The sequence below is a fragment of the Nakaseomyces glabratus genome, chromosome G (assembly GCF_010111755.1).
Source record: "Nakaseomyces glabratus chromosome G, complete sequence".
In the NCBI taxonomy this organism is placed as follows: Eukaryota; Fungi; Ascomycota; class Saccharomycetes; order Saccharomycetales; family Saccharomycetaceae; genus Nakaseomyces; species Nakaseomyces glabratus.
This window is the reverse complement of record NC_088957.1, coordinates 813,322-837,421: the sequence shown is the minus strand read 5'-3', so window position 1 is coordinate 837,421 and position 24,100 is coordinate 813,322. Positions and strand designations below refer to the sequence as shown.

At 39.1% G+C, this 24,100-nt stretch overlaps 8 protein-coding genes and 1 non-coding gene across 9 annotated transcripts; 6 read left to right on the top strand and 3 right to left on the bottom strand.

Moving 5' to 3' along the window:
• Positions 1 to 146: 146 nt before the first annotated feature.
• On the top strand, positions 147 to 1,031 carry AYR1 (acylglycerone-phosphate reductase; the record flags this gene model as incomplete). Its single annotated transcript, XM_446740.1, has 1 exon — positions 147 to 1,031. The coding sequence occupies one exon, from the start codon at positions 147 to 149 to the stop codon at positions 1,029 to 1,031; it is 885 nt and encodes a 294-aa protein (XP_446740.1).
• A 719-nt stretch (positions 1,032 to 1,750) lies between these two features.
• On the top strand, positions 1,751 to 3,160 carry SIM1 (putative glucosidase SIM1; the record flags this gene model as incomplete). The annotated part of the gene is made up of 1 exon (XM_446739.1): positions 1,751 to 3,160. The coding sequence occupies one exon, from the start codon at positions 1,751 to 1,753 to the stop codon at positions 3,158 to 3,160; it is 1,410 nt and encodes a 469-aa protein (XP_446739.1).
• Positions 3,161 to 7,295: 4,135 nt separating this feature from the next.
• Positions 7,296 to 8,873, top strand: POG1 (Pog1p; the record flags this gene model as incomplete). Its single annotated transcript, XM_446738.1, has 1 exon — positions 7,296 to 8,873. The coding sequence occupies one exon, from the start codon at positions 7,296 to 7,298 to the stop codon at positions 8,871 to 8,873; it is 1,578 nt and encodes a 525-aa protein (XP_446738.1).
• A 1,273-nt stretch (positions 8,874 to 10,146) lies between these two features.
• On the top strand, positions 10,147 to 11,898 carry QDR2 (cation transporter; the record flags this gene model as incomplete). The annotated part of the gene is made up of 1 exon (XM_446737.1): positions 10,147 to 11,898. One exon carries the CDS (start codon positions 10,147 to 10,149, stop codon positions 11,896 to 11,898), a length of 1,752 nt encoding a protein of 583 aa, XP_446737.1.
• A 783-nt stretch (positions 11,899 to 12,681) lies between these two features.
• RPI1 (Rpi1p) lies at positions 12,682 to 15,474 on the bottom strand (the record flags this gene model as incomplete). Its single annotated transcript, XM_446736.1, has 1 exon — positions 12,682 to 15,474. The coding sequence occupies one exon, from the start codon at positions 15,472 to 15,474 to the stop codon at positions 12,682 to 12,684; it is 2,793 nt and encodes a 930-aa protein (XP_446736.1).
• Positions 15,475 to 18,176: 2,702 nt separating this feature from the next.
• RHO3 (Rho family GTPase RHO3) lies at positions 18,177 to 18,860 on the top strand (the record flags this gene model as incomplete). The annotated part of the gene is made up of 1 exon (XM_446734.1): positions 18,177 to 18,860. One exon carries the CDS (start codon positions 18,177 to 18,179, stop codon positions 18,858 to 18,860), a length of 684 nt encoding a protein of 227 aa, XP_446734.1.
• A 449-nt stretch (positions 18,861 to 19,309) lies between these two features.
• tI(UAU)2 lies at positions 19,310 to 19,453 on the bottom strand. The gene is made up of 2 exons: positions 19,417 to 19,453; positions 19,310 to 19,345 (listed from the first exon to the last, which is right to left on the bottom strand). It is a non-coding gene; the product is annotated as a tRNA-Ile (tRNA).
• Positions 19,454 to 19,638: 185 nt separating this feature from the next.
• On the bottom strand, positions 19,639 to 21,225 carry EST1 (Est1p; the record flags this gene model as incomplete). The annotated part of the gene is made up of 1 exon (XM_446733.1): positions 19,639 to 21,225. One exon carries the CDS (start codon positions 21,223 to 21,225, stop codon positions 19,639 to 19,641), a length of 1,587 nt encoding a protein of 528 aa, XP_446733.1.
• A 318-nt stretch (positions 21,226 to 21,543) lies between these two features.
• Positions 21,544 to 23,496, top strand: TOP3 (DNA topoisomerase 3; the record flags this gene model as incomplete). The annotated part of the gene is made up of 1 exon (XM_446732.1): positions 21,544 to 23,496. The coding sequence occupies one exon, from the start codon at positions 21,544 to 21,546 to the stop codon at positions 23,494 to 23,496; it is 1,953 nt and encodes a 650-aa protein (XP_446732.1).
• Positions 23,497 to 24,100: the final 604 nt, after the last annotated feature.

Below are 24,100 nucleotides of genomic sequence, written 5' to 3'. Positions count from 1 at the left end.
CTGACTTGGTACTGCCAGACAGGAAAGTTCTCCAACAACTCCAACGAGGGACAGTTGTATATAAACGTCTATTCAGTCACTAGAAGTAAATTTAGTGCCAGCAAGATTTAAAACTAATATCAAACAAGACAGTTCTCACAAAAACAATGTCTCAAACACAAAGAAGAAAGGTAGCTGTGGTCACCGGTGCGTCCTCCGGTATTGGTTACGAGGTCACCAAAGAGCTAGCACGTAAAGGGTTCAAAGTTTTTGCCTGTGCTAGAAGAACTGCACCAATCGAGCCTCTGGTTAACTCTTTTGGTAAGGAGTTGATTGTTCCTCACCATCTGGATATCTCAGAACTCGATGAAGTCCTAAAATTCAAGGAGTTCCTAGCCAGTGAGCTGCCTGAGCAGAAATTGGACATCTTATACAACAATGCAGGCCAAAGTTGTACATTTCCAGCTCTGGATGTCTCTAATGATGTTATGGAACAATGTTTCAAAGTGAACGTCTTTGGCCACATCAATATGACCCGTGAATTGGCCCAGTACTTGATCAATGCTAAAGGTACTGTGATCTTTACGGGTTCCATCGCAGGGTTCTCTACATTACCCTTTGGAAGTATCTACGCTGCTACCAAGGCTGCTATCCATGAGTATGCCCGTACTTTACACTTGGAATTGAAACCATTCGGTGTGAGAGTTATCAATGCTATCACTGGAGGGGTGCTAACTGACATAGCTGACAAGAGAGACCTTCCAGAAGGGTCCATATACAAGTTCCCTCAAGGCATTGATGCCTTCCGCACCAGACAAACTATGGCAAAGGACAATCACCCAATGCCAGCCGATGTATACGCTAAGAAAGTTGTCGAAGACTTATTGAGCTCGAGAGACCCCGTTGACATCTACAGAGGTAGATTTGCTACTATCATGAGCTTTGTCCACATTTTGGTCCCTTATTGGCTCTTGGAATGGGGACTTGCAAGAAAATTCAAGCTGGATAAAGTGGCTGTAGCCATCCAAGAGAAATATAACAAAACTGAGTAAATAAATAAGTCTATATTCAACTAAAAACTAAAATACAAGTACATTTTGTAGGCACCATGTGCTATCGGACTGGACACATATTTCACTGAATCAAGTTCATTCTACACAAAGGAAAATAGCTGTCTTGTGTTGTACCAGCAAAAGATTTAAAACACACATCAACGCCAATATCAACTCACCAATTAATAGCTTTTCAGTCAGGTAGCAAGACTGAATAATAATGCTGATCGACTACATGGTCTTTTCGTGACCAATCTCTATACCCAAAAGGGTAAAGTCATCGAATTTCAAGTTTTTCGAAGTTGAAATTTCACAAAGCGATTTTTGGTGAAATAATCACCAAATGTTCATAAAATTTGGCAACATTTGGTGATTAAAAGGGCAATTCGCGTAGTTGTTAGTGAATGTATTTGATTTAACTGCACAGTATTGTGATGTTCATAATGTCACCATTCCATATTGCCTATTAATGAGTTAATACAGTCTATTGTAAGATCTTTGATATTGGCGAATCGCGATCCAAATTGGTTGGTGAAATTGTGACAGTCATGATTCAAGAATAAATATGATGGTGATCGCATATATGCTGTTCTTATATGGTTATATATAAACATATAGATGGTCTTACAACCTAAGACATACCATATCTTCTTTACTTGTGTTGTGGTAGAACGAAAATCAAGCATAAGATTTCAAACATCACACAACTAGTATAGACAATGAGACTTCCCACTGCTAAATCCTGTGCATTAGGTTTCACGCTAGCAACCAGCTTAGTGGAGGCACTACCACAGTTCGATAGATATAAAGAACATTCAAAAAAAGATGTTTCCCACCAACATCAACGTAAGAGAGCTGTCACAGTGGAATATGTATATGCTACTGTCACAGTTGCTCATGATGCAGAACAACAAAACAATGCTGCTAATGATTTGCTAAAAGAAGACGAAGTCCAGGGCAATGTTGCTGCTGCCGGCTCCCCTGCTCAAGAGGCTGTCCAGCCAACTACGACCGATTATGCTCAAGGGCAAACATCAACTTTACAGCCCGAGACACCTCCATCTAGCTCCAGTCAATATAATGCAAACCAGGAACAGCAACAACAGCAAAATCAACCTAATGATCAACAAGCAGCTGCTCAACCTGCTGGAAATGACCAACAATCTAATGCCTACAGCAGTGAAGTACCTGCAGCACCTCAATCTGCTCAAGTACCCACATCTCCATCATCTACTCCATCCAATGCTGCGACTAGCAATTCCGGTTCAAGTTCTAATACAAATTCGGGATCTTCAAGCGCTGGTACTGGTAGCATTTATGGTGATTTGGCATCCTTCTCTGGTCCTAATCAACCATTTCAAGATGGCACTATTCCTTGTTCTCAGTTCCCATCGGGCCAGGGTGTTATTGCTCTAGATTGGCTCAATCAAGGCGGTTGGTCTGGTATTGAAAACAGTGATACTTCCACTGGAGGTCCTTGTCAAGAAGGCTCATACTGTTCATACGCATGCCAGCCGGGCATGTCGAAAACTCAATGGCCATCAAACCAGCCAGCAGATGGTAGATCAGTTGGTGGTTTGTTATGTAAGAATGGCTTTTTGTACAAATCCAATCCTTCTGCTAACTACCTCTGTGAATGGGGTGTAAATGCTGCATATGTCGAGTCTCACATTTCTCAAGGTGTTGCTATTTGCAGAACAGATTATCCAGGTACTGAAAACATGGTTATCCCAACATTTGTAGAAGCCGGTTCCACTCTACCACTAACTGTAGTTGACCAAGACACTTACTACCAATGGCAAGGAAAAAAGACATCTGCTCAATACTATGTAAACAATGCTGGTGTTAGTGTAGACCAGGGTTGTATCTGGGGTACTCCTGGATCAGGTGTCGGCAACTGGGCTCCATTGAATTTTGGGGCTGGCTCTACCAATGGTATAACTTATTTGTCTTTAATTCCTAACCCAAACAACAGATCTCCTTTGAACTTTAACGTTAAAATTGTTGCTTCCGATGATTCGTCTGTGGTCAACGGCCAATGTAGTTATGAGAATGGTGTTTACTCAGGTGGCGCTGATGGTTGTACTGTTGCCGTGACTTCAGGATCGGCCAAGTTTGTTCTTTACTAAACTTTAGGATATTGATTATTCTACAACACTCTGCATAATTTTGGTTCTGGGTTGGTTAGACGAGTGGAAAACTCGGTGTAACTTTAACTTTCATTCCATCATGACTTTTTACTGGATAGATTTGGATAAATACAAATAAAAATGTAGTGAAATTCCATACTATATTAAATATTCACTTTGTTTATAAAAATGACCTAAATGTAATACTACGACATCTACACTATTTCTGGAGCACGGTAATCACATAGGAAATCTTATGCTAACAAAACTATTTTCCAAATCTCACAATTGAGCTAACTATCAGTGCCATTTTATTACCTATTGACGTACCACTTCGCAAAGGTCATTAGACAGTTTCGGATTATAGATATTAATCGGGGATAAAAGGAAATGAATATATTCCCGAAGGCTACATGTGTAATAGTGGTACATATCTGCATTAACTCCATATGTGCATTTAAACTCCGATGACAATGTCGTACATTTCTGCGAGAGAGACATTACCCTAAGAATATCTCAATTGTACCAAAAAGATAACACGTTAACAATAAATTATCCTTGGCTTTGCTGAAATGCCCACTTAAGTTTCCCATTAATAAAGGGAATTAATTCAAGCAGATGGACATTATAATTTTATGAAAGCATCGTTGTTGTAGATGCTGATCAGGTTGACACGTCATGCAATTATTTAACGAGACTTCTAAACGCTTACAAGTTATTAGTCAATGACATAAGACACGAACTTCAGCATAACGTAGAACACAGTTTTTTGGAAAACACAGATGGTATTATCCATCATTTCAAATACTAATAAAGAGAAATTTTGATTTGGCTTTTCATACATGAGGTATTTATATTAGTGATGATTTCAAGCATTGGATAAACTAAACAAAACAAAGATGAGATGTGAGTAAATCGAGAAATACAGAAAGCCTCCTGGGCCAGGGGGATTGATTTACTTTATGTTACACAAAATTATATCTACAACTATTATAGGTATTATTTTTAGTAGTTATATAATATGTTGACTGTTAGTGCGGTGCCGAGATGCACTACTATAAAGGAACAATCTGAGAACCCAAATCAATTCCGTAACAAATAATCCCTCACAGTAGTACAACCTTCTAGAATCTCTTGAGTTTAAATGGTCCAGTCTTCTCGAATACCATTACTGGTAAGAAATAACTCAAATGCACGAGACTGATGTATGTGTTTCAATCGACCCACCTTCTCCCCTCCCCCAACTCGATGTTAAGGATGAGATAAGGTCATAGAAATGTAGGAACAAAGGATGTACGAAGTCCTTCTCAATTAAGTTTGACTCGCTTCCCCCACTATTGGAATACTTTGGTAAGGGTTCTTCAAGACTTTCCGTTTGTGCATGTTGCGTAATTTGTCCAAGCTTTCGTGTCTGCTCGATCCTGGTTGGCTGAAAGTGATCTACATGAAAAGGGAGGTGAGGTTTGTACAGAGTGAAGTAATGCGTTATGAATCCTACACCGATTACTTCATTAGACTTAGGAAATTTGTCCTTGGTACTAGAGGCTCCAGAGTTTTCTTTATGAAATGCTTACTTGTGTATTTGAATAGGAATCAAGTAATCCTGGAGGAATGCGGTAGGACTTGATTAGGAAGAGGATATTTCTTTTTATTATGTACGTTACTCCTTGCTATATGTAATTCTGTGGGTGATTGAGAAGGGCAGGAGGATACAGGGCTATTTGGCCATGGCCAATCTAGTTTTTCAGAAAAGCACATTATTCCTTAATATACTTCCCTTTTCAGAATAATTTCGAGTGTCTTATCTCATTACGGGCTGATTGAGAAGTGGGCTTTGCTCTCTTCTTAAGTCCTTTACCCGTTTTCCAAAGTATTACTGAATCTGTATCATAGAGTCAGTTGCAATATTCCTAAAGAGGATATTTAATTGACATTGTCTGGATGCATATGAACCAAGTGTAGAAACTAAACCTGCAACTGTGTAATTTTTCGTCCGACTCATTACAGTAGCAGTTGGCATTACATATTCTTTAGAAAGTATTACATTAGCTGTGAACAGCAAACGGTGTTGGTTCTAAGAAAAGCATGTAAAAAAAAAGATCCAATCCTCTAACTCTTCTCTAGTCCAACAAGAATCCATTATCCGTGGATGAAGGCTTGTTAGATAACTCCACTAAGCCAGAGTTTTTTACGTGCACGGATTAGAACCAAAGGACCGTTAACTCGAGGATAACTTGATACAAGTTTTGTCCTACCACTTATAAAACTGGGGAGAGAAATATTTTTCTGTATAATATAATTGTATAACTACAGCTCTCTGTCTCGTTGTTAGGATAAAGTAATAAGGAGTAATTGGTACAAAAAGGAAAAGTCGCTTCTTATATATTCATATTCCTTAGTGAACGTTATGTGACACCTTCAATAACATTTTTTTTTTGGCAAATGGAGACTTACTTTTGCAAAAATATATTCTTGCTCTTATAGTGATTTTCATAAGCTTTTATAAAACAAGATATCTTCTCTCAGGTACAATAAGATTTTGTAGCTATAGTTTTTAATCAAATAAGCTCTTTTTTTTACAACATTCTCAATAGTGTTTGTAACAAACTCGCAATCGAATCTGGTAATTACAGGGAAGATCTAATTGAATAAGATAAAGTTCTTATACAACTCAAGTCATTGTCCCAAAGTTGTGTGTATACTTGGCCTAAGAGTATAGCCAATTGTCGATACTTCCTCCTCATATTAAGATACCCCACCATACAATATTCTCCAGTTCGATATAAGTGAGAGATTTAATACCTTCTTTATATCAATCCATTATAAACTGGCATTTTCAATAGTTCCGAAGCACCATTTGATAGGCGTTGATTGAGTTCGTTTGTTTTATTTTGCGAGGCCCAAAAACATTTCTAGAAGCCATAGATATCGTTACTATTATTAGGATCGAATTTAAAGGCATATTAGCTAATTTGTATACATTGGAATTTTCCTTACTCTGTCACAACCGGTTCTAGCTGACAACAAGATTTGGAAGCACCATATTTGTGATTGTGGCTAACAGTTGAAGGCATAATTAGCTTTGTTGTCAATCCATTGTATCCTAGGTGATAAAACGCCATTCTGCATATCACCCCATCAAAATCGTTACAGTTTTTACAAACAATTGCTCCTAATAGGTCGCAATTCAAAGTATTATCCCTCTTAATACTGGCCAAACCCTATTTTTCTTGATCAATTGCAGAGAGTATTAAGACATATCCTGAGAAGTTGACGCTAACTAAGGAGTTATATTAAAAGGGATTAACCCATTTCACAGTCCCCATTACATTTAATAAATTTAATAAACCTCAGTGAACGCATCGGAAGAGGCCCCATTACATTACACATTTTAATTAGTATTACTCTCCTTATCCCACGTTCCTCCTGCACAGTTTTCTGAGAGTTTCCCATCGATTTTCTGATTTATTTTTGGATTTTTCATTTTTTTTGAAGGCTTCTGTGTAACACTCCCAGTTCATTCAAAGCCTGAAATTTTTTCGCTTTCAGCCCAAATATTGGTGATCGTTCTGCGGGCTTTTTTCAGTAGTTTCGTGGATTCTATAATTCGATCAGTCTATTGATCGCAAGAAATAAGCAGCTTTTCCGAATCACCTCATCGAATTTTTGTGCAACATTTGAATACTAGGCTGTTTAAATTGGCTTGATCTATTTGGATTTTCATAAAAAGCTTTACGTGTGTGTGGGGGTATTTGTATTGAAGTTCCCATTGTTTAAAAAGGATAATTTAGTGGAAACGAAACCCTCATCCAATATCGATAATCCACTACCTCACGTAAAATATAAATAGGAAAAGTGTGAGTTCCATATACTTGGGATTTAGAGTATACCTCATAATAAGAAGGCCGTCAGAGAGATCAACACTACACGCGTCTCAGATTGTTCGGTCATTTTCACAAGCTAGAGCTGGCCTGCGGATTGTGAATATACAGTAATAACGAAATCTAACGGCAGTATTGTTTCTTTTAGTCGCTTTTAACTTTTAATTTTTTCCAGAAAGCTTCATTGCTCAGTTAGGACTGTAAGGCGCTTCAAATAGAGAAAGAACTGGACTTTATACACGTTACTAGACCAAATGGAAAAGGATCATCTGGTTGAAGAAGAAAAAAAAGATAAGGTAGAGTCTGAGAAACCAGAAGAAGGGGTAACAGTACCGAAGGTCGAATCAAATGATGATATACATCAAACGGACACACCAAAGGTAGATTCTACTACATCTGAAGGAAAGCTTAAAGATCCTGTGGCGGTAGAAAGACCCAGCATAAATTCCACAAACACATCTTCAAGTGGTGGCTTTGGTAATACGGTAAATGACCTGTCACAGCCATCTACCAGGCCCGTAACTACTGCAGAGACAAGCACAAATTCGAATCTACCCTGGGATGGCAATCAAGCTAATAGAAACTTAAATTCTCAGTCATATGATCTGCGAGTTCATCTGCTGAAATCCTTAGGAATTGAGGATATATCAAGAATAGACATAGCGGATAATAAACTGCTGGAACGATTTTTCAGTCTACATATAGAGAGGGAGCAGAAAGAGATAGAAAAATTAAAGACCAAGAACTTGGAAAAGCTAGAACTAATAGTCGATAAGTTTGTTAGTAATGAGAAATTCACAAATGATACCCTGAACAAACTTCTCGAACTTATTTCTTCGAAATCTATAGACAGCCATGATTTACTTGGTTCTTCTAGTATTCAGTTGAAACGTACAGAACATTCTCCAAATCGATTAATGAGTCCCAGAGGGCATAAGAGATATAAATCGGAGATCCCAACAGTCCCAGAAACTCAATATTCTCATATTAACTATAACATCCATGGTCAACCTGTGAATATGGTTTATCATCAAGCCTATCAACAGGTTACTCCTCAGACGTACTATGTGCCTCAAGGCAATCAAGCCTGGCACCAAGGGAGCTACACTCAAGGGAATAGAGCTACTTTCCAGCCACCTAGTTTGGCCAACAGCAATATCAATAATTCCGAAGATGTGAAACTACAAGAAGGTGTGAAAGTTGAGCCAAGTGGACGTGCAAGACAACGATCTTCCACTTCGTTAGGTGCTAGTCTTTCTACGTCGAATTCGACATCAAATCTCAGCAATACAATGAAAGCAGCTACGGCTAATGAAGGTAAGGATACTGGCAGTAATGATGGCCACCATACTGGTAGTTACGGTGCAAGTAACGCATCCAACGTGATGCCATCACAGGTTAACAACCCGAACTATATGACATATGGCAGTGTTAGAGGAGGCCCATATGTTATGGTTCAACAACCACCCGGCCAACAGATGGCAACACAATACATACCCGCGGGAAATCAGGGGTTTTACCAATCAGTGGTTCCTAACCAAGGGCACATGAATGGCATGGTCGCAAGTTCGCAGGGATACCAGGCTAATACTCCACAACCAGCGACTTCTGACAATATGGTTATGCTAGGAAATCAGTACAGAGGCAATGAGACGTTGCATCAGGATGCCACTCCATCGTTAAGCTCCTCAACCAGTCAAAAGAGACAAGGCCACAGACGGACGCAGAGTGCTAATGTGGTCCTATCAACTGGCAGGTCACCAAATCGAATGAACATGCAGCGGCAGGTTAATTTCCTGATCCACACCCCAAAACACCCACCACCAACATAGGGCTTGGCATCCCCTTTCACCTTTTGTCTCCCGGATTGGGGATTGGAGGTACAGATAAGTGAATACGTAGTCTCCAAACAGTTATATAACGATACTCCAATGCTATAGTTCTATTTATTATTATCAATGAATGAGGGTGAAAACTCTTAATCGCTCATAATAGAGTCTTGCACCCCCCGCCCCCCTCCCTAGTCGGTATGACACATAATACACACTCCCGATTTTTCGGCGTAGAGTAACACACAAGCCGCGGTAGAACCACAACTATCCTTAAGGTGTCAAGAATAGTACTGTGCAATATGTGGAGAAGGTACAATCAGCAAAATCAGATATACACCGTTTTCATGGCATGACAATGGTATATTCTCAATATCAATGAGTAATACGTCAAAGGTTCATTAGTATGGCCCATGGAGATTACGATATCCGTGGAGAATCTTGCTCAGCTGCAGAGCAAGATTCTCTGCTCCGTGGCTCTTAGAATAGCACCCACAGAACCTGTAGAACAAAAGAATCTGTTATTTTAGTTTTTCTGTCATTACAATACCACAGACACACACGCACAATGCAAGAATCCCTCGAGAAGATCTCTTGTAAAGTTCCACAAAGGGTTCCCGCATAATAATGGGGAGGGCTAACCCCACGCACTCTATTAGCTTCGCAGGGGGAAATCTGGATCTTCTACTCTGAGGGATTCTATGCTTCCCTTTCAATCTAAAGGTGCTGTGAAGAATCACTGCACACAGCACACAGCACTCTGAGAAAAAAGCAATTTTTCGATGCTTTTAGCTGTGAAGCGAAGCTTTTAAAGTTCGCTGTAGCTATGCTTTCGAGGGTCTTACAAATTAACGAAAAAGAAAGAAACCTTTTTCAACATAAGAGCAACAAGAAATCGGAAGAGCGTAGAAAGTTGTGCAGGCGCAATAGCGTAGTTGTAAGATACCTTATACTCCTACGCCATCATTACATTGTCACAGCTCACAAGTGGACTAATAGCGATTTTGTCAATGCTATCCTCTATATGCTATGCAAAACATATATAAAGGACAGTTACAGGACTGTGTGAGACTTTGGCGATGACTTATGATTTACTCAGCCGATAGATACCTCTTATAAACTTAGTAGACCAAGATGCTTAGGAACTTAGAAATATAGTCAATACATATATTCTGAGAAAAGAACAAACTTCAAAACATCAATACCTATTGATACCTATTTATTGAAAGATCATAGGGAGTTTCAGTAGATTATTTGCTTTTGATATTCGCGCCATATGATGGAGGATCAGCAATCACTGCATAGTTTCATATCGGACTATGATCAACGGTCGCATGCGGTTGAGAAGTATGATGGTCCTGATCTATCTGAAGTTGACAGTGAAGACAATGATAAAATGATCAAGACGAATGAGGACGAGGCTGTCAAAGAACCTATTTACAGAACCAGGTCCAACCAGACAGAGCCTGATATCGCAAATGCGCCACCTTATTCGAGGTTTGACGCTAAATATAAGATGGCTCTGGTTTTGCAATGTGCTTACACGGGTTTATTTTCAACAATGGCAGGCGCTATTTACTACCCAGTGCTAAGTGTTATTGAGAAACAGTTCCACATTACTGAAGAATTAGTGAACATAACTGTGGTTGTTTACTTTATTTTCCAAGGTATTGCGCCAACTCTTATGGGTGGACTAGCCGATTCCTTGGGTCGGAGACCTGTAGTTCTGTTTGCTGTGACAGTTTACTTTGGTGCATGCATTGGTTTAGCCTGTGCCCAAACCTACGCACAGATTGTTGTGCTGAGGTGTCTACAGGCAGCTGGTATCTCTCCTGTCATTGCCATCAATAGTGGTATTATTGGAGATGTGACGACCAGGGCCGAAAGAGGGGGGTATGTCGGATACATATCGGGTTTCCAAGTTTTAGGTAGTGCGTTTGGTGCTCTAATTGGTGCCGGTTTGTCTTCAAGGTGGGGATGGAGATCTATCTTTTGGTTTTTAGCTATAGGCTCGGGTGTATGCTTGGTCTTTTCAATAATTATGCTACCGGAAACCAAGAGAACCATTGTCGGCAACGGATCAGTTACTCCTCGTAACTATCTTAACAGGGCTCCTCTACTCATGTTTCCTCTAATACGTAGGAAATTGCACTTAGACGATCCAGAGTATGAAACACTAGAACCACGCACACAACTTAGCCTTTTGGCACCTCTTTCAATTTTGAAAGTCAAAGAGATTAGTATTTTGTTGGTTACTGCTGGTATTCAATTTGCTACGTGGTCTACTCATCAAACAGCTTTGTCAACAGTTTTAAGTAAAAACTATCATTTATCAGTTGCCAAGATTGGTCTATGTTATTTACCAACTGGTATTTGTACTTTGATAAGTATCGTGACCTCTGGTAGATACTTGAATTGGAGTTACAGAAGGAGATTCGCTAAACACAAAGTTTGGCTAAAGGAACAAGAAGAAATTTTAGTGAAAGAAAATGGCTACAGTAGAGAGGAAGTTCAAAACATTATTAATAATGATCCAAAGTATGTCTTTAACCTGGTACAAACTAGGCTTCACGCTGCTTTCGTTACTCTGTTATTGAGTAGTAGTGGATTTGTCGCATTTGGATGGTGCATCGATGTTAAGGCACCTCTTGCTTCAGTATTGGTAATGAGTGGGTTTGCGTCGTTGTTTTCTAATTGTATCTTGACTTTCTCTACAACACTCATTGTTGATATTTTCCCTTCAAAGACATCAACTGCAACAGGATGTCTGAACTTATTCAGATGTTTGCTATCTGCTTTGTTTATCGGCTGTTTGAGTAAAATGGCTACCAGTATGACCTATGGTGGTGTTTTTACATTTTTGGGTGCTCTAACAGCTCTGTCGGCTTGTCCTTTATTCTACTTGTTGAAGAATGGTCGTGAAATTACTCTCAAGAGAAAGAGGAAAGAAGATGCTAGCAGAGCATTTGCATTATCTGTGGCAAATGAGAAGGCTGAGGCCGAAGGAAAAGCCGAAGAAAGCAGATAAATGGCTGGATGATGAGTTTATTTGACTTGTTCAAATTGTTTTTTTGTCAAAAGGGGATAAAACCCCATTACTTTGTGATACCATTTTGATCACGACGATATTTATAGACCTTTTTTAATTAATGTCGATTCGGATAATATCGCATCTATGATATATGTAGATGAATTTAAATTTATGTTATTAGTTTATTTTAGAAATGTTTCGTGCATGTCTTACTGATTTTATATTGATTACCAAACTTCCTTCTGGAGGTATAATAATGGCATAAAAGTAAAAAGCAGGCACATCTCTACCAGTTAGTTGATTTGATCTTGAATTGAACTACTTTTGCATATCATGATACACTTTCAAGTTTAACATTAATTATTGAATAATACTTTAATTTGATTATTGAATATTATTCTAAAACGACTACACGTGATTAACTTAGTAGTCTTTAAAGAGCAAATTACGTATTTAGTGATGATATGATATCATTTCCATAGAGCCAAATTTTTTTCTCAGTTAAAATGCCATTTTCTTGATTAAAGAGCAATGTGTTGTTACATATTTGGCAGATATATTATAGCGTTTAATGACTAGTAAGATGGTTGGGTTGTTAAAAAGTATTACATATCAAAAAAGGACACAAATGCAAAAAAAAGTACAAAATAAATGAACGGAAAACTCGTAATCTTTATACATTAAGCAAGCGCTTCGCATTAAAAATCTGTTATCGAAGATTGCATAATAAAAAATGGTCTGTGTTTAAGAAATTAACACATAAAATATTTGAAACAATTTTTAAGGTTTATCATTAAAGTTTTGTGGTTGCGGAAGCACGGTAGAATTTCCTAACTGAGGAAGGCTCTGAGGCAGCTTAGGTTGAGGTAGATTTGGTAGTTTGCGACCACTTTGGTGTTTGTTTTGAGTCATCTGGTAATGAGGTTGTTGAATTGATGTAGGTTGGTTATATTGCTGAGGAGAAGTATTGGTATTTATTGATTGCTTGGGAAGCGGTAATTCTGATCCTTGTTGATTTTGTTGGGCAGGCTGGCGTTTCGAAGTTTGCTGATTATTTGTCCCCATGTTCGGGTTTGAATTTTGTTGCTGATTACTGAACATCATGTTATTTTGATTATTTTGTGAGTTTTGTAATTGTTGATCAAGGAATGTTGATGAGAATGATGTGCTGGAAGAAGAGGAGGTCTCTGACGAAGGAGGCATTAGTGGCTGTTGTATAATAGCATACAACGTTGAAAGCATTTTCGACTGTTCTTCATACCTACTATTCAAATCACTTATTTGGTTTCTAAGTTGATCAATTTGTTCTCGCAATGTAGATATGACTGTATACATGGATTGGTACATGTTGTCCATATTGCTTTTTTCATTATCTGCGGGGGGTTTCGTAGTTTGTAGCTGATTATCATTTCCAGCTCTATTATTCTCACCAAAAATTGGCATTTTTTGACTTTGTTGAGGGAAGGGTGGCATAGCAACTTGTGTATTTGTTGCTAGTGGTATCTGATTTGGGATTTTAGTCTGCACATTTATGTTTGAATTAGCATTAGCAGAATATCCAAACTGAGGTGGATAAAAAGAAGATACCTGGGATTGGGAACCCGTAGTATTAGAAGACGAGGTGGAAGAAAATTGTAATTGCGATCCATTTGACACAGGTGCATATGCCATAGGATTTGGATTTTGCTGAAGCAGATTTGGTAATCCCATATTGAATTGAGAAGGTGTTGGGTTTGAGCCATTAAAGTTATAGTTCGCTGGTGTCGCACCTGTATTACCAGAACTTGAGCTGCTATTTTGCAATTGTAAATCTCCCAATGACGAAGTCCTTTGATCGGGCATCTCATTTGGCTCATCGCCTATCGTAGGAGATAAATAGTTGCTTTTCCCTGAAGTGCCTTTCGCAATTTTTGAATTATTAGTGTTCAGTGTGTCAGTTTTGGATTCTCCATCATAGTCTGGAATACGATTGATGTTAAGATTGATTTGATTGTTATCTTTGATTTCAGTTGCTTTTTTGAAAATTATGTTACCATTGTAAAATGTGATTGTTTTCCTCAACTTTATCAGTAAGTGCTTTAGCGGTAGTGGTAACGATCTCAGACCATCATCCTGATGATACCTTGCTTTATGATCATATACGCTTCCATAGTAATTTGGAGCGGATGCAATATTAGAGGTGAACAAATTAGTATTCTGGTTCAAATTGTTACCACTCATAGGAGGTATACTCTGACTAATGTTTTGTGGAGTTTGACGTGAAAGGGCGTCTGTAATAGATGTTCCGAGCCTCTGAGGAGTACCAGAAGTACTAGCATCATTTAGGAAACTGAAAGTGGAATTACCCATTGAGGAGGTTGAATTTGCATGGTTATGATCACTTGATAATGAGTCATCTAACCTCAATGCCTTTGCATAAAGCACTTTGAATCTATCATGACACTGACGGAAGTTTCTAACATATCCGTACTTCTCATTTAATATTTGCGCAATTCTAATCCAGAAATTCTTCATTGGCTTAAAATACTCCACGTAGGTTAACAATTCCGCATTTTCCAAAATTGTTTTAACAAAGGCTATATCCTCATAGTCTTTCCATTTTTTACGTATCGGTCTGATACCCTTTAAATCGTTAGGATCCTTCTTAACGTGGACATTCTCATTTTGATTTTGATCTTGTTCCTTGTTCTGTCGTATGTCAGATTCCATTCTTGCTTTCATCATCATCTCTCCAGAGCTGGAAGAGTCATTACTCGTCGAAGAAACTGATGACATTAAGCCCATATGAGATTGGGAGGAAGTCGAGCCACTGTTTTTACTGCTACTGTTATTACTACTTGAAGAAACAGCTGTGTTCATTGCAGTATTGTGATTGTTGTTGTTCGAATTACTGTTGTTTGGGTTGTTAATGTTAATGTTACTACTATTGTTATTGCTGTTGTTATTGTTGTTATCATTGATGTTGGAGCTTAGATCATTACCAGAATTTAGTTGCGAGATACCGCGCGATTGTGAGTTCATGATCCCCGTAGTAACATTGCCATTGATGTCGCCTTGCGAAGCATTAATGTTGTCATGTCCAGCACCTACATTACTAATGCTACTTCTTTCATTGCTTATGGTATTATTCCTAGAGCTGTTCTCTAATACCAGGCTATCAGTACCCCTGCTGTTTTGCGTACGTCCACTTGTGTTACCATTATCGTTTCCGTTATTGACAGAGTTATTGTTGTTGGTGTTGTTATCTATCCTTCTTTCGTTGGCCTCATTGCTATCGTGTTGGTGTCTACCTGATTTACGCTGTTGATTTGTAATGTCCTTAGTTCTACGGCCGCTGCTTCTGTCAGCATCGTTTTCTATTAGGTCTTTTATTTTCTTTGAAGTTGTATCACTCGAAGAGGAGTCGATGTTAACGTCTAGTCCACCAACTTCTACACCGATATCAATGGGTTCATCGAGCTGTGCCGTATTGGCACTACTGTTACTGCTTGTCTCATTGTTGTTCTTTGACTCGCCATCACTACTCTTCTTATCATCTACGGAAATCCCAAATTTAGAATTCAAAAGATCCATCAAATTTAGATTAGAAGTGTGTGCGTGTGCGTGTATGTGATATTTTTTTTTTTAATATTCCTGGTTGTGGGGAATAATTCTATTTCTCTCTGTTTCTCTCTTCTTTGTCTCTACTGGATAGTAGTCAAAAATATAGTTAATTTTTTTTCTTAGCTAGATATTCTCTTGGCTTAGGGAGCATTTGTAAAGAAAAAAATACTGTATGGTCTCTTTTCCTATTAAATTATTGGTTGTTGGTTATGTCTTGTAACTGTTAGTTTCTCAGTGAAAGGAAGTTTTACAAAGACTGGTTATATATGAGTGCTACGGTCCTAATATTTAATGTATTTCCCACCATTGCTACCGTTTATGTATTCATTATTTTTTTTTTTTTTTTTACTTTATATTACATTTTCAGGAACAAAATTTTTTGATTTTTAGTTTTTTTTTTCTTTCCGAAGCTTGGAAGTTTCTCCTGATATACCCAAGGGGCAGAACAGTCCCTACCAGCTGAAAAAGCTCGCAGGGACCAAGAAAAGAAAGGAAATTGGTTGGAGCGCAGAAAGGATGTACCTGGATTCGATGCATTTCACATTGGAACGTGGAAGTGCGCTGTGTATTCTGTGTATTCTGTGTATTCTATGTATTCTGGCACAAGAACGACGGAAGTGGGGGGAGGTCCAGGGACCCTGAGAGAAACACACGTAGGGAGAAGCGGAAATAAAGGGACTTGCAACATTTCAGAGATGGGATTGGAAAACTGAGAAAACTGAGTAAAAACTGAGAGAACTGAGAAAACTTGAGAGAAATGGAAGGGTGACGAGCTTGTTTTTCTTATGCAACACATAGAAATAGGCGTAGCGATTGTGGATGCGGATATGGGATATGGGATATGGGAATATGGAAGACAGGAACCCTACGACGAATAATGTCCTTTTTCGAAGGCTGGGAAAGATAAGACCCCCAGACAACACGCTGTACAGTGTGGGTAGGGACTGTTCGATTTCAGTGATGCGGAAGTCGGGGAGAGAGGGAGGCGTACGGCATTTGTCTAGGGAACAACAACAACCCTTTCGGAAAAAATGAAAAAATTGAACTAAAAAAAAGGGACCGCAATTCTTCGAAAAGTAATTTTTCTCCTTTTCTCCTCTTTGTGCGGTGTGTTCACTGGTAGTCCCCTGAATGTGTTTCTTCTTATTTTGAGAGACCAATCAGACGAACCCGACTCTGAGAAAAATGTTGGTGAAGGTCATCCCCATACCCAACCCAAACAGACTGGAGGGTGTATTGGTAGCGTAGGGTGGGGATAGTAACAAGTGCATGAATGGTTCCTGCAAAACCTTGATAAGATAAGCAATATTTGTAATTGTTTCAATGTATTGTACTCGTATTCGTAGTTGTACTGAGTATATATCACAATGTATGTATGTATGTGTGTGTGTGTGTGTGTGTATTCGTATCTGTGTCTTGCAAGTGTACTACCCGCTCAATATATACGCTATTCCCAAACAGGAAATAATTTTCAGGGCCAGAGGTACTTCCATATCAGGTAATCATATTTTGGGAAAAAAAATCAAACATGTAAATGACTGCAGGTGTTTCTGTGCTTTCTGTGCTCTCTGTGCTTTCGTTATAAGCCATGCACAAGTGCGTGTGTGTAGTGTGTACACAGTGGTAAACAATGCAGCACCAGGGGTTTACGGGTGTTTCAGAGAGATGGTCTTGGAAGCTGTCGATATCACGAGAGGGCCCGCCCTCTGCGACACCCACCTGGAAAGAAGTCACAGATAGACGGGGGCAAGAAAAGAAAAAGAAAGAAAACTATTGGGCTCCTTTGACAGCACTCTTATGTAATGGGGAACGGGAAAGGGGGGAGGACGCTCGTTTTTCCCCTCATTCAAAGTGATGTAGCGAGCCCGCTGGGAAATAGCTACAGTGTGCAATCTACGATTCTTGGGAGGGAGTGACAACAGGAGATTGGAGAATGTCTGTCTTTGTATGGGATGATCTACGGTCTCTTAGAGAACTAAGCAGAGACAGTAAATTCTTTTCTTGGGAAACTTTTGAAAATCAGGTACCGGGCCGTTGTGCTGGTTGTATGGCCTTAGCGAAGGGCTGGTGTAGTCGGCGTTTAGACTGGGGACGCGAACAACTGAAACAGAAACACTGTTAGGGAAAACAACAATGTGCTTTTTACATTTTGTTATACTGTATTTCCCTTAGTTTGTAACGTATGATAGCCAAAACGCTTGGAGTATTTGTATGGGCAGGCGAACCGAGAATCGAACTCGCATGTACTTTATTCTTCAGGCCAATTCCATAGTTTACTTGATTCTGTTTCGTGAGCCTTATCGGCAGTTTTATAGTCCAACCACTGGCCACATCTTATCACATGATATACCCGTGTTGTAGACTGATGCAGTGGGACGAGCCAGTCATATGAGAGGGCACTTGTATAACATGATAACTAGATTTGCTATGTGTGGGGAGGGAAGCCTTCCACCAAGAACTTTTTTGTTTACATTTTCCTTGGTGTTGGAAAAAAAAAAATGCTTGGTGACGGGTTTGAGACTTGAAACCACATAAGCCTTTTTTCAATATAAACAGTGGTGTTCTGGTGTCTACCATTCAATATAAAGGGATTTACGGTTACTTTCCATACATTTTATTATAATAAACGCTTTCAGACTAACGAAAACCAAACCCAAATAGATTATTAAGTCATGGCATTTCTGTGTGGATCCTCTTCATCTCAATCCTCAGGTTCTAAGAAACCTGTCGAGAGAAAGATTGTTATTCTAGGTGATGGTGCGTGTGGTAAAACCTCGCTGCTGAACGTGTTCACCAGGGGCTATTTCCCAGAAGTCTACGAGCCCACTGTCTTTGAGAACTATATTCATGACATCTTTGTCGATAACAGACACATTACGTTGTCGCTGTGGGATACCGCGGGACAAGAAGAATTTGACAGGTTACGATCATTATCATACTCTGACACGCACACCATAATGCTGTGTTTCAGTATAGACTCTAGGGACTCCTTGGAGAACGTCAAGAATAAATGGGTTGGTGAAATAACGGACCATTGTGAAGGTGTGAACCTGGTGCTAGTTGCTCTGAAATGTGACTTGAGAAATAACGAGAACAACGTAATAACCCCAAACAACATCCAAAATAACCGTAATAACAACAATAACAACAACCTGATCACTTATGAAGAAGGTCTCGCTATGGCCAAGCAGATTGGTGCTCTCCGTTACTTGGAGTGTAGCGCAAAGTTGAACAAAGGTGTCAACGAAGCATTCACCGAAGCCGCAAGAGTGGCCTTGACTGCCAAAAATGCCACAGATAATATCAACTCCAATAGTTCATCTAATGAAAAGGATAGCTTCTGTACTATCTGTTAGTTCGTCGTTCGTTTTTCTAAACAAAAATTAGCATCATGTCCTCAAAGCGGAACATAAATTAATAAATGTACCTTTATACCAGTGATTGTCTGCTTTGAATTTGATGCAAGCTAAAGTTAAACTAATTGCAAGCATCTTCTAAATCAAAAACTCCAGAAAATAAAGGTGAGATAAAACCTCTACTTTCCATATATGTAATTACAAAATTAGAGCAGTAACACCGTTTAATATATAATTATAATTCGTTCATTCAGAAAAACGAGTTGAATTAATCGTCATTAGCGTATAGATCAGGAAAAGGAAATAGAAAAACCTTAACAACATTAATTTATTATGATTAAGGTATTAGAATTTTCCCTAGTAACTCATATTCTTCATCGAATACAACTATCGTTAATCCATTATTTCAGCATTATTAGTACTAATAATAAAAAAAAAAAGAGAGAAAGTGCTCGAGGTGGGGATTGAACCCACGACGGTCGCGTGACTTGTGACCTGAGCCGCTTTTAAGACCCAGAAACATCCGTACAGTTAGCTCCCCATAGGGGGATGCCACTATAAGCACGAAGCTCTAACCACTGAGCTACACGAGCATTTTCAACGGTTAATTGTAGATGTAAGAAGTAGCCAAGTATCATGGTCCGTCATGTGTGATATAAAATTGCTATTAAGTGATTGAGTTGATGTCTAACATTTCAAATATTTACTATAAGACAATTACCAACATCATTAATCATGTTGTTCTATTTCCGATGACTATATTGTATAAAATATTATATTAACTTATTGTGTTTGTTGTCTGTCCATTAAACTTATTTATCGATGAGCAGATAGCTAGGTATCGAAGTTTTAATTCATCTTCCTCGGATAGTTTGTCCTGTTGATCAACAAAACCCATAATCCTATCTGCAACATCCTCACAACTCTGAATTAGTTCATCATTGAAGTCAGTGAGTTCTGAGCCAAAACATATCAGTCCTCTGTAGTCGATGTCCTCCTTGAATAAATAAAGTCTTTTAGGTCGATGAATTATTTTGTTGGCATTTGATATTTGATATTGAACAGCATATTTTTGTTGTATTGATGCCATTTGATGTATAAACGGTCGGCGTCTATGTGCAAAAAATAATATTGGCCGGTTAGTTTTTATCCATACCAGAATAAGCCTCAGTAATACTAAGTCACTTATCTGTAAATCTTCATTGTTTGGCATTTGGGTGAGCACATGGCTTTCTAGAATCTCAAATATTAGTTGAAGGATAGCTTTATGTCTATCATCAAGATTTTTGTAACTTAGTTTCTTGATATTGTCATATTCATACTCGAAATTACCATGAGAAGCCAATAATGGGCAAATATGGAAGAAGTAAATCATCAAGAGCGCCTGGTCGAGGATTTGGCTTGGATTTTGAAAAAATTGTAAAATCCCTTCTGTTTCAAGAGACATACTTTGTTCGATATCGCCTTTGTTGATTATTTTGATGCAATAATTAATAAATGTTGCAAACGAAGAGCGCGTATATCTTTTAAAATACTCTAAAAACATTATTTGTGTAGGACGAGTATTTCTAGTCGGAACAATCATTGACTCAATTAATTTAATAATAAAATTATCATACATTTTGGTTTCCCAAAAGTAGTCAGCAATTTTTTGACGGCATGTACCTTCATATGGCGTTATCAGACTTGATAAGTAATAAGTGTTTGGAATATCAAAACCTAAAGATTTTCCAAGGATAAATGATGACTTTACTTGTGTATCGCCAATATGAAGTAATAATTGGTTTACAGATTGGATAATAGGGAGGGATATCCTTGCACTGGCGCTTATCGTTGTCTTCGTGGGTAGACTTTCCACATTCAATATTGACAGTAGCTGTTTAATAATAGTTGGACTGAAGATGGCATTAGGATCAGCTAGCGTAAGCACTGTTAACAGTATTTCTTTTAGAGCACTTAATATATCGCTGATCAATACTTTAAATCCCTTAAAACACTTTTTGTACTGTGTTGAAAGGTTCAAACTTCTCTTCTTTCTCTTTAGTGTTGCTAATATTCTTAGCAATCTGCATAAGATATAATAGTAGATATGCTTCCAAGACAAATATATGACATCATTTAGAGTGACGGTGCCTAGCTTTGATTGACTCACAGTAAGATTGTTGGAAGAATACGACTGAATATAATGAATGACATAAACACGTACGTCATTCAATTTCCTAATCAATCCACATATATGTTGTCTATCAACAAATGCATAGTTGCGGTCATCTAATAGTGCTCTGAAACTGGCTTTGAATTCAAGTAAGCGTCTTTCTATGTCATCGTTAGCATCAATTAGAGCACCAGACTTCAGTCCTTTCATTCAAGCAATATTGCAGACCATGTATTAACGATAAGAGCTTACGTGATACGTTTAATAGTAAAGTGGAACTTCGGGATGCGTGTTTAAGATTTATTCATCTATAATTGACATAACTTGACTTTTAAGATTTTGATTTCGCGATGATCTTAATGAAAAATTATGATCATCGCCATTGAAACAATAACAATGCTATTTGGGAATCATATACTCTACATTACAAATATATTAGAGTGCTTTTAAAGAGTAGCTACAGTTTAATAAGGCATAGTACTACTTTTGTTAACATATCGATTGTGGTAAGGTTCGGATTGCATTTATATGAAAGTCCTATGTGTAGCGGAAAAGAACTCAATAGCTAAGGCTGTGTCTGGCATTCTTGGTGGAGGTCGATTATCAGTGAGAGACTCGGGATATACATATATCAAGAACTATGATTTCAATTACAGTGGCTTTTCATTTGCAGGTGGTAATGATGTGCAAGTGACCATGACCAGTGTGGCTGGCCATTTGACTGGGGTTGATTTTGCTCATGAGCAATACGGATGGGGCAATTGTCGAATTGAGCAGTTGTTTGATGCACCACTCAACGAGGTCATGGACAAGAACCAACAGAAAATAGCAGCAAATATACGGCGGGAGGCAAAGTTTGCTGATGTTTTGATGATTTGGACAGATTGTGATAGAGAAGGTGAATATATCGGATGGGAAGTGTATATGGAGGCTCAGAAGAGCAATAGGAGGTTAAATGATAATCAAGTTTACAGAGCAGTATTTTCGCACTTGGAGAGAAGTCATATACTACAAGCGGCACATAGGCCTCACCGCCTGGATATGAGAAGTGTCAACGCCGTAAGGACTAGAATAGAGATTGATCTTCGAGCTGGTGTTACCTTCACTAGGTTACTTACTGAAACAATGAGAAACAAAGTTGCCAGTTCACAAAGTGAGGGTCCCAGTAGGAATAATAGAAGAGATATGCCGGTTATCTCTTATGGTACTTGCCAATTTCCGACATTGGGGTTCGTAGTAGATAGATTTGAGCGGATACGACATTTCATCCCGGAAGAGTTCTGGTATATACAACTTAACATCAAAGGTGAGGAAGGGGAGAGTAAGCCAATACAATTTCAATGGGATCGAGGGCGTTTGTTTGACAGGTTTAGCGTGTTGTCTATTTATGAGATGTGTCTGGAACAAGATGGTGACTCTGCACGGGTATCTGATATCAAATCAAAACCAACATCAAAATACAAGCCGCTACCTTTAACTACTGTTGAGCTCCAGAAGAATTGTGCAAGGTTTTTAAGGATTAATGCGAAGCAATCTTTGGATGCCGCCGAGAAGCTTTACCAGCGCGGGTTTATATCCTATCCCAGGACGGAAACCAATGTTTTTCCTAGTACAATGGATTTAAAGTCATTGGTGGAGAAGCAAGCGCAGCTAGATCAACCTGCTCAAGGACGATCAGACTGGGCAGAGTATGCTGCAAATCTCCTCAATGGCTCCGGATCTAATGGCAACAGGTTTATGTTCCCTAGAAGCGGTAATCGAGACGATAAGGCGCATCCGCCAATCCATCCTATTGTTAGTGTTGGCAGGGATGTCACTAGTTTAAACCCCACTGAGAAAAGAGTGTATGAGTACATATGTCGGCACTTCTTAGCCAGTTGTTCCGAGGATGCGAAGGGTCAGCAGACTACGATCAGTCTCGACTGGTCTGGGGAGCGATTCTACGCAAACGGATTAATGGTCACTGAGCGTAATTTCCTCGATGTGTACCCGTGGGCACGATGGGAGACTACACGTCAATTACCTCGTTTGGAGATAAACCAGCAGTGTAAGATACTGAAGGCGGAAATGAAGAACGGTAGCACCAGTCCTCCGAAGCCCATGACAGAGAGTGAACTTATTGTGCTGATGGATGCCAATGGTATAGGCACAGATGCCACCATTGCTGAGCATATAGAGAAGATACAGATGCGTAGCTACGTGCAAAGTCAGAAAGTGGGCAAGGAGACTTACTTGCAACCTACCATACTTGGCAGAGCACTAGTCCATGGGTTTGAAGCCATTGGACTGGAGGACTCGTTTGCCAAACCCTTTCAACGCAGAGAGATGGAAGAAATGCTAAGACAGATATGCGATGGCGCCACAGACCGACCCCGCGTGGTGTCTGACATCCTCAGCAAGTTCCGCAGGTACTGGAACAAGACCAACGGATCCAAGAACACTTTACTTGAAGTATACGACCGTACATTGAGGAACCAATAGCCCAAAAACCTTTTTTCATTGTAGAACATACCAATGTAAGTCGGGGTGGGGGGATGGGGTGGTGGTTGAAGTCCCCATGAATTGCGTATTAGCGACTTTTACTTATATATACTCATCATCTTTAACGCAATATCACGCGACATATACGTATATTGTTATATTATCTCTTCTCGGCCGAGAAGAGTTTGAGAAGAAGTGTGATTTCACAGCGAAGATCCAGCACAGAAATCGCGCAGAAGAAGAAGCACACTAAAGAAGTTCTGGGAAGTGAGCGGGAAAGAGTTCAAATGATTGCGGGGGGTGAGCCATTGAACCGGATTTTTCTTTTTTGAAAAAGTATATAAAGGGCGGATGTGACTCAAGCTGTTGACAGAACTTTAAAACTCGAAGGGGATTTAACCGCCGAAATGGACATTGAGACTGGTTAATATCTGTGCTATGTTTTTCAAAGTAGCGTTGGTGCAGTTGGAATGGTTCCAGATTTATTTTTTTGTCACCTGACAAGGTGGGTGACTCGTGAAAGGATGAATGGGCGAGGTTTCCCTCTAAGTGAATGCTTTTGGAATGCTGGATAAGTGGATGAGACGGTCGCCGATGTGTGGTT